The sequence below is a fragment of the Crocodylus siamensis genome, chromosome 10 (genome assembly GCF_052110815.1).
Source record: "Crocodylus siamensis isolate JL-2025a chromosome 10, ASM5211081v1, whole genome shotgun sequence".
Classification (NCBI taxonomy): domain Eukaryota; kingdom Metazoa; phylum Chordata; order Crocodylia; family Crocodylidae; genus Crocodylus; species Crocodylus siamensis.
Genome location: NC_143404.1, coordinates 49,661,983 through 49,675,881, shown reverse-complemented (window position 1 = coordinate 49,675,881; position 13,899 = coordinate 49,661,983). Strand labels below are relative to the sequence as shown.

General features: G+C 45.7%; 1 protein-coding gene across 1 annotated transcript; it reads right to left on the bottom strand.

Moving 5' to 3' along the window:
- Positions 1-1,574: 1,574 nt before the first annotated feature.
- DYNLRB1 (dynein light chain roadblock-type 1) lies at positions 1,575-12,970 on the bottom strand. The gene is made up of 4 exons (XM_090020496.1): positions 12,820-12,970; positions 10,420-10,495; positions 9,206-9,373; positions 1,575-2,098 (listed from the first exon to the last, which is right to left on the bottom strand). The coding sequence occupies exons 1-4, from the start codon at positions 12,820-12,822 to the stop codon at positions 2,055-2,057; spliced, it is 291 nt and encodes a 96-aa protein (XP_089876622.1). The 5' UTR covers positions 12,823-12,970; the 3' UTR covers positions 1,575-2,054.
- Between the last annotated feature and the right edge of the window lie 929 nt (positions 12,971-13,899).

Sequence of the window (13,899 nt, the reverse complement as noted above, 5' to 3'; positions counted from 1 at the left end):
GGTGAGGCTCCTGAGAATTGGAAGAGGGCCAGTGTGGTGCCCATCTTCAAGAAAGGGAGGAAGGAAGGATCCAGGGAACTACAGGCCAATCAGTTTGACCTCAATCCCTGGAAAGACATTGAAAAAAAAAAAAAAGAAACCATTAAGAACAAGCTAATGGAATGCAATATCCTGAAGAGTAGGCAACATGGCTTCATTGTGGGTATGTCTTGCCTGATGAACCTTATTTCCTTCTACAACCAGGTGACATGTCACCTGAACAAAGGAGTGGAGGTAGACATCTACTTGGGCTTGAAAAAAGCCTTTGACTTGGTCTCCCATGAAGTCCTCATAGTTAAACTGGGGAACTGGAGCTTCAACCTTAGTCTGATGGCTGGGGAACTGGCTCTGTGGCTGGACCCAGAGAGCGGTAGTCAATGGAATCGTACAAAAATGGTGCATGGTGACCAGTGATGTCCCCCAGGGCTCTGTACTCGGATCAGTACTTTTTAACATATTTACCAATGATCTGGGCTCAGGTATCAGAAATAAACTGGCTAAATTTGCTACCACCACCTAACTATGGGGAAGTATGGTCACACTACAGGACAGGTTGGCGGTTCAGGCCAACCTGGACAGGCTTGCAAGGTGGGCAGACCAAAACCTGATGGCATTCAACACGAAGAAATGCAAGGTGCTCCAATTTGGGGGTGGGGGGGAATCCATATCACACTTATAGGCTTAGCAGTGCTACACTTTCTAGCACCACAACCAAAAGGGACTTGGGGGTCATGACTGACCGCAAGATGAACATGAGCCACCAATGCAATCCTGCAGCTGGAAAAGCAAACAAAACCCTGGCTTGCATCTATCGATTCATGTCAAGTAAGACCCAGGGAGTCACCCTCCCTTTGTACTCAGCCTTAGTGAGGCCACAGTTGGAGTACTACATCCAGTTCTGGGCTCTGCACTTTAGGAAGGATATGGAGAAGCTTGAGAGAGTCCAGAGGAAAGCCATGCGCATGATCAGAGGAAAAGAGAACAAGTCTTATGAGTAAAGGCTGAGAGACATGAGACTCTTCAGCCTGGAAACGTGAAGGCTCAGGGGTGACTCGGTGGCAGCCTATAAATATATTAGGGGTGTGCGCCAGGAACTGGGAGAACATCTATTCACCAGGGCACCCTAAGGGAAGACAAAGTCTAAGAGTCACAAACTCTGGGAAGACCAGAGTAACTTCTTTACTATCTGAGTTCCCAAAGTCTGGAACAGACACCCCCGAGAAGTGGTGCAAGCACCTACTCTGGATGCCTTTGGATGATTGGATGCTTACCTTGCTGGGATCATTTGACCCCAGCAGACTTCCTGCCCTTGGGCAGGGGGCTGGACCCAATGATTTTGTGAGGTCCCTTCCAGCCCTAATGTGTATAAAATCTATGAAGTAAAGAGCAAATTCACTTTAAGCTGTCCTTAATAGAAATTATAAGATCAACAGAAAAATGTTGCACCTTTTGAAGGCTTGCATTAAGAAATCCAATGATAAAAAAAAAATCCATTAAAATCTTTAAAAGACAGAAGCAAGACATGACAAAAATAATCACTGGTGACATTTTTATTCAATTGATGTCACAAAAGCTTTGCAAAATAAACCATAAAAACAACAAAATAAGAGACAAAGCAAGTTTGTTTCATATTTACAGCCACCATATTTCAGACAGAGGTGACAGGAATATGTAAACCATACAACAATTTATTTTTTTAGAACAATTAGAGTTTATATTATATTATCTTTTTAACCACTGAAAGAAATCTGTGCATTCCCAACTGCCCAAGGTACCTGATTCCAATCCTCAGACTCTTCCTTGGAATGACTTTCACATATATATTTTAAATATATATATAAAAAAAAAAGTTAGAGACACTTTTATCTCTTTGTAAACAAACAAAAATCCTCAAGTTCATTTTTCCAGGCATTAATAAGGTAACACAATAGAATTAATACTAATGCTTTATTTTTTGGCTATTAAATTAAAAAAATATTGAGTGAAAGGTGAAAACAGACTAATTTAGGATTATCTTATTCTGTTGGATTCTGGATAACAATCAGGAAGTAGTCTTTATCTGTAAGAAAAAAAGGAAAGTTAGTGCCCCGTTATTAGTATTAATTTATTTATTACAATAAATAACTAATAAATAGGTCTTTTCATTCATATGTACTTAAATTCCTTTGCATATTAACATGCTATGAACAAATTAAAACCAACAGCAAAAACTCATTAATAAGCAAAGCAGCTTTAGCACACATATCCATGGCCAATCTTATCAGTCTCTCTAATTTTACCATGGACTAATGCAAGTAGCCTCTATGTAACGGGATGTTCCCAAGTAGCAGTCCCAGATTCTCTCTCAGAATTTGCTTCCAACTCATGCATGAACTCATGGAACAAAGGTGGGCTGAGCGCAACGGAAGTCCCTACATCCTGCAGGCAGATTACAGAATCACAAAATAGTAGGGTTGGAAGGAACTTCAAGATGTCATGTAATCCAACTCCCTGCTCAAGGCAGAATCATCCCTAAGCCATCCCCATCAAGTATTTGTCTAAGACTGCAAGACTACAGTCACCATACTTGTCTTTGGTCTGAAATAATGCTCACTACACCTTTTCTTCTTCCACATGGAGATTCAGGAGCACTGAATGCACATAAGCAGTGTATTTGGCACTAGCACACAAGGGTCCTCCTTGCCATGCGTAGACATTCTGCCCGAGTCATCACCTTTTCAACACAGCCCCCACCACAGCGCTGATCAGGGTGAGGGGCCATCTGTCCTAGGTGAATTGAAACCATATTGCCCCAATTTCTTGTGTGACACTTATCTGGTGACTGAATGAAACATGCAGACCTTCTCTTGGTTAGGTATTTTCTGCTTAAATTTCCACCAATGCTACCATTTAAGTGAAGTAAATGTGTTGGTAATCACTGCTGGCACCATAAGGTTCTTCAGTTTTACTCTGAAAAGTGGGAACAATGGTGGTAAATTAACCCTGTGTTAAAAGGGACTTTTTAGATTTGCCAGTCTAATCCCTCTGGTGCAGACAACCACACCCTATAATTCCTTTTCATAAACTGAACAGGCTCTATCCCATTCCATCTGGTCTGTGGGGCCCTTAAAAAATTTGAAAATTAACATTTTTCCATCTTTGGTTCTTGTAAAAAATGACAGGAACCAGGAGCAGTGGGACCCAGGGGAAGCCCGGTGGGCTCCCACAACAGCAAGGCCCACCCAGCCTGCCCGCCGCCCCAGCTGGAAGACCCAGCAGGGGCTTCTGGCCTGGGACCAGGGGCTGCACCAGTGCAGGAACCTCAGGTAAGTGTGTGTGTGTTGCAGGGGAAAGCGGCCCCTTGCCTGCCCCGTGACCGGTGCTCCCTGCTGCAGCTGCTCACAGCCCATGTGGGGCTGTCCTGAGCAGGCACAGGCAGCCCCATGCAGGCTGTGAGTGGCTGCAGCACAGGATGCTGGCCACGGGGCCGCTCCCCATCCCTGCCCCCATGCTCAGCACCAGCTTGTAACCCACCCCCGCTGCCAGCCTTGGCCCCGTGCTGGCTCTCTCCTGTGGGGCTGTGCCATGGTGACAGCAGCTGCAGCCCCCCTGCTTGCTGCACGGGGCAGTGTTGGCTGCAGCTGCCTGCCCGGAGCTTGCACACTGGGAAGCCCAGAGGCAATGGTGGCAAACACTGCCTGGTGCCCCATGCTGCAGCTGCTCACAGCCCATGTGGGGCTGCTTGTGCCTGCTCAAAACAAAAGAGGGCAGCGGGCACATGGCAGGATGCCCTACTTGTGCCCCCTGCCCCCCCAGCCAAAGCCCCTGGCACCCAGCCTGGGCTCTTAAGTTGTCAGCAGCTACCTAGAACCTGGGCCAGCTGCAAACATCTGCTGCTCCTCCGCCCCGGGCCCTGCCAGTGCCTGCTCAGGACAGCTCTGTGTGGGCTGCGAGCGCCAGCCACAGGGAAGGGGAGAGGCCACTTTTCCCTGCACTCAGCACCAGGTCGTTCCCTGCCACTGAGCAGGGAGTCGGGGCTGTGCCCTGCTCCCAGCCTGTACTGCGAGGGGCACTGGGAGTAAGTGGGTGCACAGGGCCCACACCAGTGTCCTGGGGCCAGCACCAGCGGGGCCCAGAGCAGGGCAGCAGGAGTACAGGGTCCCAGCTGGCAGGGCCTCTGTGGAGCCAGACCAGCTCCCTGCTCTCCCTGCTGGTGCAGCTCAACCCAGCTCCACAGACCCCTGGCAGCCTGCGCCGCTCTGGGTCCCTCTGTTGCTGCCCCCAAGACATTGGTCCCAAAATGGCGGGGCACCCACGTGGCCCTTGACACCTTGCCCAAACTGAGTAAGCGGCCCCATGCTCAAAATAATTGCCTGCTCCTGCTCTATCCTAAACTTAACCTCTTTGCCTCCTCACTCCCCTGGGGGGCTGTTCTAGAATCTCAATGCTCTGATGGCTGGAAGCCTTCTAATTTCCAGCCTAAATTAATTCATGGACAACTTATGCCTATTTGTTCTTGTGCCAATATAATATTTCATTTTAGCTCTTCTCCTTTCTTGGCGTTGCGCTTTTATGTATCTAAAGGAAATAATCACATCCCCCTTCAGCTTTTTTTTTTTTTTGCGCTAATCAAGGTAAGCTTGTCTAGTCTCCTCTGACACAAAGCTTGCCAATTCCCAGATCATCCCAGCAGCCCTTCCCTGCATATGTTCCAATTTGCATAATCTTTTCTGAACACAATACCCAAAACTTGTGCACTGTGTTCTAGATGGGGTCTTTTTAGGGTCTTATAAATATCTTTTAAGATTCCCCTACCTTTACTAGAAATACTTTGACTGATACATAATTGCATTTGCCTTTTTCACAGCCATACCATACTGATGGTTCAAACACCCTGTAATTAGCAAGTACCCTTGCCTCCTATATTATTTCTAATTTATATCAGTTGATCTTGGAATTAATCCCCAGTGCATTATCTTTTACTTTACACTGAAGAATTCATCCCAGTTCTACTACTGTTGTCCTCAAGGTCATCCTGTCCCTCCTGTGTCACATCCTGATAATTCTTGCTGGTGATACCTCCTAACTTCATGTCTTCAGCAAATTTCACCAGTAGTCCTACTTTTTTGTGCCAAGGTCCTTAAAGAAAATATTAAACAAGATCATTTCCTTGACTGATCCATGAGTAACTTCATTATTTTTCTGCAGCCCAATACTTCTTTCCACACAACCCCATTGTCACCCCTTAATTGAGTTCCTTAAACACTTTACAATTTTTGTACGAAACCCTAACTTCACTAGTTTAACTAACAGTTTTCCATATGACACTGAAGTCCAGATAAGAGCTAATGCAGTTTTGCTTTCTAGAACTGTAGCTCTCATACTTCTTTTGGATTGCATACATTTTTTCATAGAATCATAGATAATTAGTTGGGTGAACAAAGAGAATGCAGTGGATATAGTGTATCTGGATTTCAGTGAGGCGTTTCACAAAGTCCCACATGATTGTCTCATACACAAGTTGGAGAAACATGGACTAGATAAAACTACTATAAGGTGGATAGACAACTGGTTCAATAGCTACAAGCAAAGGGTAATTATAAATGCATCCATGTCAGAATGGCAGGAGACTTCAGGAGTCTCACAGAGGTATGCCCTCGGCCCTTGGCTGTTCAATGTATTCACTGATAGTTTAGATGCTGGAACAGAGAGCTTCTTAAGCAAATCTGCAAGACATGAAACTGAGTAGGACTGTGATCATACTGGAGGACAGGAATGCAATTCAGAAGGACCCTGACAGATTGGAAAACTGAGCTGTAGTTAACAGGATAAAATTCAATGCTGAACATGCAAGGTGCTATGTCTCAGGAAGAATAATCAAAAACACAAATACAAAATGGATGACAACCAGCTTGACAGCAGCACCTCAGAGAAAGATCTAGGAGTCTTAGTGGATTACAGACTCAATATGAGCCTGCAGCGTGATGCAGCTGCACAAAAAGGCAAATTTGATTTCAGGCTCTATGAACAGAAGCATTATGTGCAAGACAGGAGTTGACAGTGCCTTTCTACTTGGCACTGATGAGGCCTCATTTTGAGTACTATCAGCTGCACTGGTAGGAGATCATCAAGGACTAGCTATACCTACGTTATAGGGATTGCCCAATGCTTCTGGGCTTTGCTGGTTGCCATATGGAGCCAGAAAGGAATTGTAGCAGCAGGAGAGAAACAGGTCAGGGTTTTTTCCTCCCGCTTTCCTCAGAAGCACTGGGTATTGGCTGTAGCCAAAGCTGGGAGATTTTGACTCGGGTGTGCAAACTCTCCTGCTGGGACTAAAATCCAGAGGCTCCTGGTTAGAGAGACCTGCCCATCTGCTCAGGGGGACCACATTTGGGGTCAGGAAGAAATTTAACCCTAGGAAGGAATTTATGCTCAGACTGGTACAGACATTGACAGCTGTTGTACCCTTTCTTTAGGGTCAGGGTGCTTTCCCTTGTGACTGTGACAAGGTATGTGTTGTTTTGGTAACAGGCAAGACAAAAATTTGTATTGAACAGCCTGGATAGGAGTGATCCTGTCTCTGGCAGGGGGATGTGTAAGAACCTCCAGAGGACCTGTCTAATCTTACTTTTCTGTGGTTTTATGATTCTATATATCCCCCAAAGGATGTCTATACCCAAGTCTAGGAAACAGCTTTCTAGAAACCAGTGCTTGCATCACGGAAAAATCATGTTCATCTGACACACTACCCTTGGTAAATCCATGTTGCATATTCTTCTGTTTTCTATTTACAGCAATGTCTTTATTATTTTCTTCTTCAATATTTCTTTTAAAAGTCTTGAGGTTAAACCAATGAGCTTATAGATTCCTGGATCACTTCTCAACTCCTCCTTACGTATAACTGCTACATTTTTTGTTCTCTAGCCCGATGGTAACACTCACAAGTTGATAATTTATTTTGCTTCTCCCTCAGTTTTGGTGGTGTCCAGTTCTATACAATCATTTCCATTGGCCATCCAGTTCTTGCCTCCATGTTTAATATCACCATCCTAAGGGAGAGTAGTTCTAGGGGCATGCCTAGATTATCTTTAATCCTTACCTCATTCACCCTGCATAAGAGGCCCCATTACTTCTTCCCTTGCTCTCTTACTTACATGGCTGAAGAAGAACCTGTTTACTACATCCTTTGCAAGATCTAACTCAATTTGACTTTTGGAAATAGTCACTTTATTTCTACATTTCTTGACTTCTACAATACAGCTTTCCTTGCTGCTCAGTCATCTCTTCTATTCCTTGAAGATTCTCTTTTTATACCCAATTATTCCTCTTGATTATTTAGCTAGTTAAACCTGCAGCCTCTTCCCTACAAGTGCTTTTACTTGCTTAGGATGCAAGCCTCACATAACTTTTGTACCTTTGACTTAAAATAAGTTCAGGCATCCTCTAAATTCAAATGCTGGCGTTCTAGTTCACTCAAGTTTAAGGTCTTAAAATGGCAAACTTTGACAGTTACACATATATCTTTGGTTATCTTTTTGTATAAGTTAACTTGAATCAGCTCATAAACATTTGGTTCTAAGGTTGTTTTCTATGACCTGCTCTTCTGTAATGTCCTTGTTTCTTACCAAAGACCATTCTAAAAAGAGCATCACTTCTTGTGGGATCAGTGAACATTTGGTGAAGAAGTCTCTTAGCTATCATATCCATAGGAAAGTAGGGCTGGAAAGGAGCTCATATGGTCATCTAGTCCAGCCTCCTGCTCAAGGATGGATATTCTTGACTAAATCATCCCACTCAAGTGTCTTTCAAACCTGATTTTGAAAGTTTCCAAGGATGGAGATTCCACTTCTCTAGATAACCTGTTCCAATATCTAGCCACCATCATAATCAGAAAGTTCCTTGTAATCCCCAGCCTAAATTTCATCTACTGCAGCTTGAGGCTGTTACTCCTAACCCTGTTCCCCAAAGCCACAGAGAAAAGCCCATCCCCATCTTCTCTATAATCATTCTGCAGTACTTGAAGACTATTATCAAGTCCCCCCTCAGTCTTCTCTTTAGGTTAAATAACCATAGTTTTTTCAGCCTTCTGCTGAAGTCTTGTTGGTCTCTGCTGGAGTCTTTCCAAACTGTCCACATCTTTCTTGAAGTGCGTGGCCCAAAACTGGATACAGTACTCCAGGTGAGGTCTCACCAGCGCTGAATAGAGCAGAAGAACCACTTCCTTTGATTTGCAGGTGAAACTCCTGTTAATACAACTCAGTATGCTGTTAGCTGCTGCTTCTTTTTTTTTTTTTTTTTTGTAACAAGAGCATGCTGTTGGCTCATATTTAGCTCATGGTGCACTGTATCAACCAGGTCCTTCTCTGCACTACTGTAACCTATCCAGTTGTTAGGTAATGGGTATTAGTAGCATTTGTTCTTCAATTTATATCTGGAAAGTTAAAGTCTCCCATATTGACATGATCTCTTGGAAGAAAAGTAAAACTAACAATCCAGGGAATTTCTGTCTACATCCAATTTCAGTTCTGTAGGTTTACAGGAAAGTCCCAGCTCTACCCAAGCAGAATCTCTCACAGTATCTTTCCCCAAGTGAACCTGTCCCATACAGATTCTGATTTATCCATGCTGCCCCTTCTTATTTATTTGCAGTCCATCACATGACAAAGTCTGATATAGGCATGGCTCCAAATAAAGGGCTCCCTGCTCACAGAGCCTGTCTAACAATATGCTGCACTCTTCTGGTCCTGCATATCAGTGAATCTCAAGTAACTTCCCACTCCGGCTTGTTTCAGTAGTGAGTCTGGCCATATTAGTCTGGAGCCGCTCACAAAACATGTTCTGGAGATTTCCACCTCTTCTGCTTGTATGTTAACAAGACAACACAAGAGGTTTTGGTCTTCTTTCAAACCTGGTTTTACCGTGTGAAGTGGAAGAGGAGAAACCATTTCCAACACCCAAACAAAAGCAGCAAGCTGGAGTAATAGTCAAGGGAACCTGGAGTAAACCAACACCAGTTTCTTGGCTAAAGCTGGTATATATGCTACATTAGAAAGCAACTGATAAGACTCATTGTAACAGGCCTTTACAGATCCTGTGCCACAGGAGGCTTGATGGGGAAGTATGACAAATCCTGTGACAACAGGAGACTCTGAAGCCTGACATCATTGAATATTTAGGGCTCTCTTACCTGGAGCAACCATGATCTCATTTTTCTTGGAGCGAATCCGGAGGAATGTGAGGTCATTCTGAGGATCAATCTCTCTCACAGTGCTCCTTGCCTTCATAATGAAGCTGTGCATTAAGCCTGCATATTGCATTGTTGTGGAGTTGTCCACGGTGCTTTTGATAGGGATACCTGCAGAAAGATGTGGTAACTGTGGTAGGACAGCTGATAAGGATTAGGGTCATCCCAGATAGCCTGTGTACTCACTAGACTCCACTGTAAACCCCTTTAAACTTAAGTAGATTTTACAGTAAACATTTGAGATTTTTAAAAAACAAACAAACCATGGAGGCAAGTAAACTGTGGAAAGAGCAGGTGCAGAGCTTTTATTCAGACACCACCTTTTAAAGTTTGAGATCCAAACATCATTACACTCAGACAGTAATTCTTAGGCTGTGTTCAACAAAGAGCTTTCAAGCTATATTGTGCTGGTTTTCTCTTACTCCCAGCTGTTTCCATGCACCTCCAGCCTTCATTTCAAAGAGCATCTGCTCAGAGCAAGGAGCAGCTGCAACTAGAAGATGCTAATATTCAAATAGAGGGAAGACAAAAGAACTACCCCTGGGAACCATAGATGGTAGTCAGGCTAAGTGCTTCTCAGCAACGCAACCAACGCCTTCCATATGTTTGTGTAACTTTGATGGGTTTCATCTGACTGGGACAGCTTTAGTTTACAGCTAGGCTCCACAAGGGCAGCTCCTGTAGAGGTTGCTGCAGTTATATTAATAAAGCGGTAGGCAAAATATGGCCTGTGGACCAGAACTGGCCTCCAGAGAAATTTTGTCCAGCCCATGGTGGGTCCTTTGGTCCCACCTGGCCCAGGTGCTGTTTGGCTCACGCTGCATCCCACCACCCTCTGGGCATGCAGTGGGGCTGGGACAGCTTTGCAGCTGGACTGCCTTTCTAGGCAGTGGCGGCTCCTTCCAGCTGCCGCTGCCACTGGCCCCAGCCCCGTGGTACTGGCAAGAACCTGTGCGCACAGTCCGAACCCTGGCCTGCCCAGTGCCTGCTCCAGACTTGCCCGCCCATGATGAGATACAGTCAAATTGCCTTTCTGGGGAAAAGAAAACTTGTTGAGATCATTTGATCCATTTTTAAACAACAACTTCACTGGTCCTTAAGCTTCCTTTTCTAATTAAGCAACATCCTCAGAGCGCAGGACCAGACTGGCACAATACCTTCTGAATTAACAATAATGATTCCTTGGACTCCTTTCTGACTCTGAATCCGCTTTAGTGTTTCTTCCACCTCAGCCTGCAAAGGAAAGAAATGACAGAAAATAAAGCAACATGATGTCTTAAAGGTGTTATTTGCCTCCAAATAATGTTTTGTAATAATATATCTGAAAATAAAGCTGAGCCATTAAGACAATTCAAATAGATACTACTCATTTTGTGAATGCAAAGCACAGATTTCTTTGGGACTACCATATCATCAAAGCCTTTTTTTAGTTGCTTTCAAGCCCATTGTCTTCTCAAGTCATTTGTAATAACAACCCTTTGGAAGCTTCAAATCTGTTCTCTAATCTTTCCTTCTCCCCTCCTCCCAATACATCACACATTCATTTCTTATCATAGGTTTGCTTAGGAGTGCAAGACCATGGAATTTGCCATTATTGGGCGAGCAATTTGGGCTGCTAGACCTTCTTTTAACATTTGTAGTCACACTATGGATGGGATTTATTAACAAATTTTATGCACAGAATTTGGGGTTTATGATTTTTTTTAAAGGCAATTAAAAAAAACCATACGCAAAGGGAATAACCTGGACTTCATCTGTTAGCCTATAACAGAGATTCTACTAAATGAGCAATCAAAATCTAATTATTGCCACCAGTTTAATTTTACTATTCTACAGTCATTACATAATATTTGTGCCAAAGTATTACAAGTTGCTCTAAAGTAGCATCAGCTTCAAAAGATTTTGACAATTCTTTTAGAAATACTCAATCTGACCAATCAAATTTCACTTGGGTCCTCTCCAAGGCTACCACAAGATCAAGTCAATCATGGGTTGACTTTACACAGTACTGAGGATCACCCCATGAGTGGTTCTGGGCACTCTCAACCCCCATTAAAGAAAATGAAGGCAAACAGCAACTTTTCAGGAGCAAGCAAAACAGACTTTTACCAAAAAAAGAGGGGAAAGGAGAAGGGAAATCATGGCAAATGAGAAGAGGCAACGATGTCTAAAAGGCCAAGCTTAGCTATACTAACAATTTTATAGAGTATGTTTATAAGGAATGCAAGAATAAATCAATAAATCATAGACCTGCCACAGTTGTGCCAGAAGCCCCCTTCCCTTTTACATATAACCTACATGCAAATAAATGACTCTCTTTAAAGTCATAAGTGTCACCCCATTAGGGGGTGTTACTGGCTTAAAAAAAAGCCTTACTGGGGTAAACCAAACCTAAGAATTGGCAACTATGGACCTCACAAACTATTGCATACACTTTGTTTTTGCAAACTAAAGCTTGCCTGTCTCGTTCAGTATGGAAAAGCAAATGATTATCCAGTGAAGAAAATCATAAGGGCTGGGAAGGAGCAGGAGAAAATGATATAGGGCTGTACTCAAGTAGGGAATAAGAATACAGCTGGGTATCAGAAAAATAGGTTTATTGAAGAAGCAGTGCAAGGGAGTCCATTGATTAAAAGAAGAAAAAAAAAAACATATGGACAAAAAGAAAAAGGGGCAGTTGAGTTCTGGCTGCATGCCAGAGCAGTCAACAGCAGCTGTGGGTTACGGTGGCATGAGAAGCAATGCAGTGTGGTATGTCTGAAGTACTGATCAGATGGCTAAGGGAATGCTTAAGACTCCACATAACACTGAACCATCTCGGGAAAGTTTAAAATAGTTAAACAGCCTTGCTTATCTATCTGCTTAAGATTTAAACTAGATTTAAGCTCATCTGTATCATGCATGTCCATGACCTTACAATAAAAAGCTTCCCTTTCCAAAGCCTTTAAGATTTCTTCAGAAAAGCATGTGACAGACCATCAGCTATGGTTATGTCTCCATTTCCCTGATTCAGTTGCAGAAAGCTCTGGCTGTAGCCAGCAGCCACCACTTGCAAGCTGTCTCAAGCACATGCACACGCCTGTGCACCTCTGACTGCTCCATTACAGCAATGGTGCCACTACAGTGTGAAGAGTGCACAGGCCCAGGGGACAAGGCCGCGTAGTGCAGCTGGGAGCACCCTGCAGGAAGCTGCAAGTGGGGGCAGGGACGAGGCCGCCGGGGCCGGGGTCCTGCCCACTGTACCGCACGCAGCCAGGGGCCGCGGCCCACGCGAGTTTGGCCCCCGGGGGTGCGCAGCCGCCGAGGTGCAGCACAGACAAGGGCGCGCGGCTCCGGACACATCCCGGGGATCAGCCTACGAGGAGCTCGGCGCCGCGGGGCCAGGCCCGCCGGCCCGCGCTGCTCTGGGCTCTGCAGCCTCCGCGCAGGAAAGACGGCACCGCGGCCTAGAGCCCCGCCCCGCCCAAGTTTCCCTTGCACCAGGCAGCAGCTACAGCTCTTGGCTTCCCCCCTCGCCGCCCCGCAGCCCCTTGGCCGACGTGTCCGCCCGCGCTCACCATGGCGGACGGGACTGACCAGACCTTCCCCACAGCCGCCGCCCCAGCAAAGCCGTCACGACTCCACCGCGCATGTGTACCCAAGCCGGGGACACGGGACTCCGCCACCCAATGCCTCGCACGAAGAGGCAGTAGGAGGCGGGGCTAGGCAGCCTGCATCATTTCCTTCACTGCCCCGGAAGCGGAGCCTTAACACCTGCGCTTCTCCCGGAAGAGGCGGGGCTGGGGGCTCTGTGAGAGGCGCGTGAGGACCCGCTGGATAGCAGGTCGAAGCGAGGCGCGGGGCCTTAGGCCGGGGGCAATTATTTCGGGTGGAGGGCAGCTTTTTAGGGGCCCTGCAGGCCAGATAGAACAGCCTGGCAGGGTACATCCGGCCTATGGGCCGCACTTTGCCCAACCGTTCCAGGAGGTCATCTCTCACCTGTCCCGCCCAGCCAAGCGGCGCGCAGGCGCAGTCTGAGAGCCGGTGACAGGTGAACGCTTGTGGGCCAGGCCCGGCAGCAGCTCCAGAGTTGTCGAAGTTGTCTCGCAGCGTCCACTCGCCCCTGCCCCTGGTGGGAGTATGGGGGCGCTGATGGTACCTGCAGGAGGGAGCGGAGCATGGGTTTGTCTCCCAAACGGGAGCACAATTTGGGATCGCCCAGTACAAGCCCCGTCATGTTGCCCCCTGCACTCAGGCGCACTGCAGTTGCTTCCATCTGCTGCTTTGAGTGGCTTCCCACATGGAAACAGATATTGGTCTCAGTGTGTGCCCTGTGTTTCCTGTCCTAGCTGATGGGGACAGCCTGAGGCAGCAGTTCTGCTCTCCCTCCACCTGGCTGCTGTTAGGAGTCAGCCCATCAGGTTCTTAGAGAAGCCATGCAGATACTGGTATCTAAGCTTACCATGTGATGAAAGAGCAGTTCTCCCTCACCTTTTTGCACTCAGCAAACACCTATGCTGTTGTCTGTCCAATGTATTTAAACATCTAACTTTTTAGATGTTTAAAAAAACATGTGCTGCCTTTATAACACTTTCTCTCAAAACCTGATCTATTGTCCATCTATAGTGAGGGTAAGGTAAATGGTTTATAGCTTAGAT

What these genes read in the sequence shown, in the direction of transcription:
- DYNLRB1 (XM_090020496.1), bottom strand. An exon ending in CATTATTGTTAATTCAGAAG is followed by an intron (nt 9,374 to 10,419) that starts GTATTGTGCCAG and finishes ATCTTTCTGCAG; the next exon opens with GTATCCCTATCAAAAGCACC. An exon ending in TGAGATCATGGTTGCTCCAG is followed by an intron (nt 2,099 to 9,205) that starts GTAAGAGAGCCC and finishes TTTTTCTTACAG; the next exon opens with ATAAAGACTACTTCCTGATT.